General features: G+C 53.9%; 1 protein-coding gene across 1 annotated transcript; it reads left to right on the forward strand.

Moving 5' to 3' along the window:
- Positions 1 to 738: 738 nt before the first annotated feature.
- Positions 739 to 3482, forward strand: LOC124261010. Its single transcript, XM_046695333.1, has 4 exons — positions 739 to 1080; positions 1590 to 1880; positions 2190 to 2584; positions 3134 to 3482. Exons 1-4 carry the CDS (start codon positions 739 to 741, stop codon positions 3480 to 3482), a joined length of 1377 nt encoding a protein of 458 aa, XP_046551289.1.
- Positions 3483 to 4113: the final 631 nt, after the last annotated feature.

Raw genomic sequence — 4113 nt, forward strand, 5'->3', positions numbered from 1 at the left:
CTTGAGTAACCTCTGTGGGAAGAGAATGCCAAGTATCAGACATCGGCAGCACTGCATCGGTGGCCAGACTCAGTGACTTGGCTGAGGTCAATATACGGTTACAGAGTGGGGTTAATTATTACAGGCACATATGTCACAAAACAGTAGGTATCCCGCTGGTTAATGTGAATTCTAACTGGTAGATATGGCTTCTTCCTGGCAGATGGCGACCTGCTGGACGCTGTCATCGAAACACCATAGTCTCACCACGAGGAGGCCATCTACACCAGGAGGAGGCCATCTACACCAGGGGGAGGTCATCTTCACCAGGAGGAGGCTATCTACACCAGGAGGAGGCCATCTACACCAGGAGGAGGTCATCTACACCAGGAGGAGGCCAGCTACACCAGGAGGAGGTCATCTTCACCAGGAGGAGGCCATCTTCACCAGGAGGAGGTCATCTTCACCAGGAGGAGGCCATCTACACCAGGAGGAGGCCATCTTCACCAGGAGGAGGTCATGTACACCAGGAGGAGGCCATCTAAACCAGGAGGAGGCCATGTACACCAGGAGGAGGCCATGTACACCAGGAGGAGGCCATCTACACCAGGAGGAGGTCATCAACACCAGGAGGAGGCCATGTACACCAGGAGGAGGCCATCTACACCAAGAGGAGGTCATGTACACCAGGAGGAGGCCATGTACACCAGGAGGAGGCCATCTACACCAGGAGGAGGCCATCTACACCAAGAGGAGGTCATGTACACCAGGAGGAGGTCATGTACACCAGGAGGAGGCCATCTACACCAGGAGGAGGTCATCTTCACCAGGAGGAGGCCATCTACACCAAGAGGAGGCCATGTACACCAGGAGGAGGTCATCTTCACCAGGTGGAGGCCATCTACACCAGGTGGAGGCCATCTACACCAGGAGGAGGCCATCTACACCAAGAGGAGGTCATGTACACCAGGAGGAGGCCATGTACACCAGGAGGAGGTCATCTTCATCCGGAGGAGGCCATGTACACCAGGCGGATGTCATGTACACCAGGAGGAGGTCATCTTCATCCGGAGGAGGCCATGTACACCAGGAGGAGGCCATGTACACCAGGAGGAGGCCATCTACACCAGGAGGAGGCTATCTAAACCAGGAGGAGGTCATCTTCACCAGGAGGAGGTCATGTACACCAGGAGGAGGCCATGTACACCAGGAGGAGGCCATGTACACCAGCAGGAGGCCATCTACACCAGGAGGTGGTCATGTACACCAGGAGGAGGTCATGTACACCAGGAGGAGGCCATGTACACCAGGAGGAGGCCATCTACACCAGGAGGAGGCCATGTACACCAGGAGGAGGCCATGTATACCAGGAGGAGATTATCTACACCAGGAGGTGGTCATGTACACCAGGAGGAGGTCATCTACACCAGGAGGAGGTCATGTACACCAGGAGGAGGTCATCTACACCAGGAGGAGATTATCTACACCAGGAGGTGGTCATGTACACCAGGAGGAGGTCATCTACACCAGGAAGAGGTCATGTACACCAGGAGGAGGCTATCTACACCAGGAGGAGGCCATGTACACCAGGAGGAGGCCATGTTCACCAGGAGGAGGCTGTCTACACCAGGAGGAGGTCATCTTCACCAGGAGGAGGCCATCTACACCAGGAGGAGGCCATCTACACAAGGAGGAGGCTATCTACACCAGGAGGAGGCCATGTACACCAGGAGGAGGCCATGTTCACCAGGAGGAGGCTGTCTACACCAGGAGGAGATCATCTTCACCAGGAGGAGGCCATCTACACCAGTAGGAGGCTATCTACACCAGGAGGAGGCTGTCTACACCAGGAGGAGGCCATCTACACCAGGAGGAGATTATCTACACCAGGAGGTGGTCATGTACACCAGGAGGAGGTCATGTACACCAGGAGGAGGCCATCTAAACCAGGAGGAGGCCATGTACACCAGGAGGAGGTCATGTACACCAGGAGGAGGTCATGTACACCAGGAGGAGGTCATGTACACCAGGAGGAGGCCATCTACACCAGGAGGAGCCCTTGTACACCAGGAGGAGGCCATCTACACCAGGAGGAGATTATCTTCACCAGGAGGAGGCCATGTACAACAGGAGGAGGCCATGTACACCAAGAGGAGGTCATGTACACCAGGAGGAGGCCATGTACACCAGGAGGAGGCCATGTACACCAGGAGGAGGCCATCTACACCAAGAGGAGGTCATCTACACCAGGAGGAGGTCATGTACACCAGGAGGAGGCCATCTACACCAAGAGGAGGTCTTGTACACCAGGAGGAGGTCATGTACACCAGGAAGAGGCCATGTACACCAGGAGGAGGTCATCTTCACCAGGAGGAGGCCATCTACACCAGGAGAAGCCCTTGTACACCAGGAGGAGGCCATCAACACCAGGAGGAGATTATCTTCACCAGGAGGAGGCCATGTACACCAGGAGGAGGTCATGTACCAGGAGGAGGCCATGTACACCACCAGGAGGAGGAGGCCATCTACACCAGGAGAAGCCCTTGTACACCAGGAGGAGGCCATCAACACCAGGAGGAGATTATCTTCACCAGGAGGAGGCCATGTACACCAGGAGGAGGTCATGTACACCAGGAGGAGGCCATCTACACCAGGAGGAGGCCATGTACACCAGGAGGAGGCCATGTTCACCAGGAGGAGGCTATCTACACCAGGAGGAGGCCATCTACACCAGGAGGAGGCCATGTACACCAGGAGGAGGTCATGTACACCAAGAGGAGGCCATCTACACCAGGAGGAGGCCATGTACACCAAGAGGTGGTCATGTACACCAGGAGGAGGTCATCTACACCAGGAGGAGGTCATGTACACCAGGAGGAGGCTATCTACACCAGGAGGAGGCCATCTACACCAGGAGGAGGTCATGTACACCAGGAGGAGGCCATCTACACCAGGAGGAGGCTATCTACACCAGGAGGAGGTCATGTACACCAGGAGGAGGCTATCTACACCAGGAGGAGGCCATGTACACCAGGAAGAGGCCATGTTCACCAGGAGGAGGCTATCTACACCAGGAGGAGGCTATCTACACCAGGAGGAGGCCATGTACACCAGGAGGAGGTCATGTACACCAGGAGGAGGCCATCTACACCAGGAGGAGGCCATGTACACCAAGAGGTGGTAAGGTACACCAGGAGGAGGTCATCTACACCAGGAGGAGGTCATGTACACCAGGAGGAGGCTATCTACACCAGGAGGAGACCATCTACACCAGGAGGAGGTCATGTACACCAGGAGGAGGCCATCTACACCAGGAGGAGGCTATCTACACCAGGAGGCAGCCTTATGGCCGACCTGAGCTGAAACTATCTTCACTAGGGAGAAGCCATGTCCAGGAGAAAGCCTTCTGCTACATTGGCATCCAGACACTCTTGGAGTGTGTGGGCCGCGGAGGTGATGGAAAGACAATCTATAACAACCACATTAATGCAAATAACCCCTGATAATTAAATTTGTCAAGAAACGTTACGATCACTCCTGCCTCGAAGCTGGATTTTGCGAATCGCAACAGAACTGTTGTGAAAAAGAAAACGCTATGCAATTGCAAAAACAAAATGTCTCCGAATATGCTACGGAATACTATCAACCTGGTCAAGGGATCAGTGTACACGCAATTTTCATTCTTATCTCCCTCGACAGTACACTGATGATCAGGTTGAGACACGCAGAACAATCTTGGGACCTGCGTATTGTCGTCAACGTGTTGTATAGGCCAGCCTAAGTTGTACCCTCCTGTCTCGTTGACATAAAACATGAACGAACCAAATACGGTTTGAATTACTTGTGTCTCTAAACGATACATTTTTGGGGATTTGCTTGGCTTGGCCACAAGAATGCAGTCCTCCCGAAACCGATTACCTGGTACAAGCAGGGAATTCCCCCTGACATACTTTGATGCATAGATACGCGTATGCACTGAGGCGTTGTAATTTCCCCTTAAAAGGAAACTTGGACCGCTCGCTTGTTGAGGCTGCAGTCAATATACTCCTAACGCTGGAAAAACCGGCGATTTGAGAAAGTTGGGTATTTCGAGAGCTTGGGCCAACTGTTTCCTTCTGGCGTCTTCCTCGTGTT

This window comes from Haliotis rubra, unplaced genomic scaffold (genome assembly GCF_003918875.1).
Source record: "Haliotis rubra isolate DU_JTF1 unplaced genomic scaffold, ASM391887v1 Scf119, whole genome shotgun sequence".
Lineage (NCBI taxonomy): Eukaryota > Metazoa > Mollusca > Gastropoda > Lepetellida > Haliotidae > Haliotis > Haliotis rubra.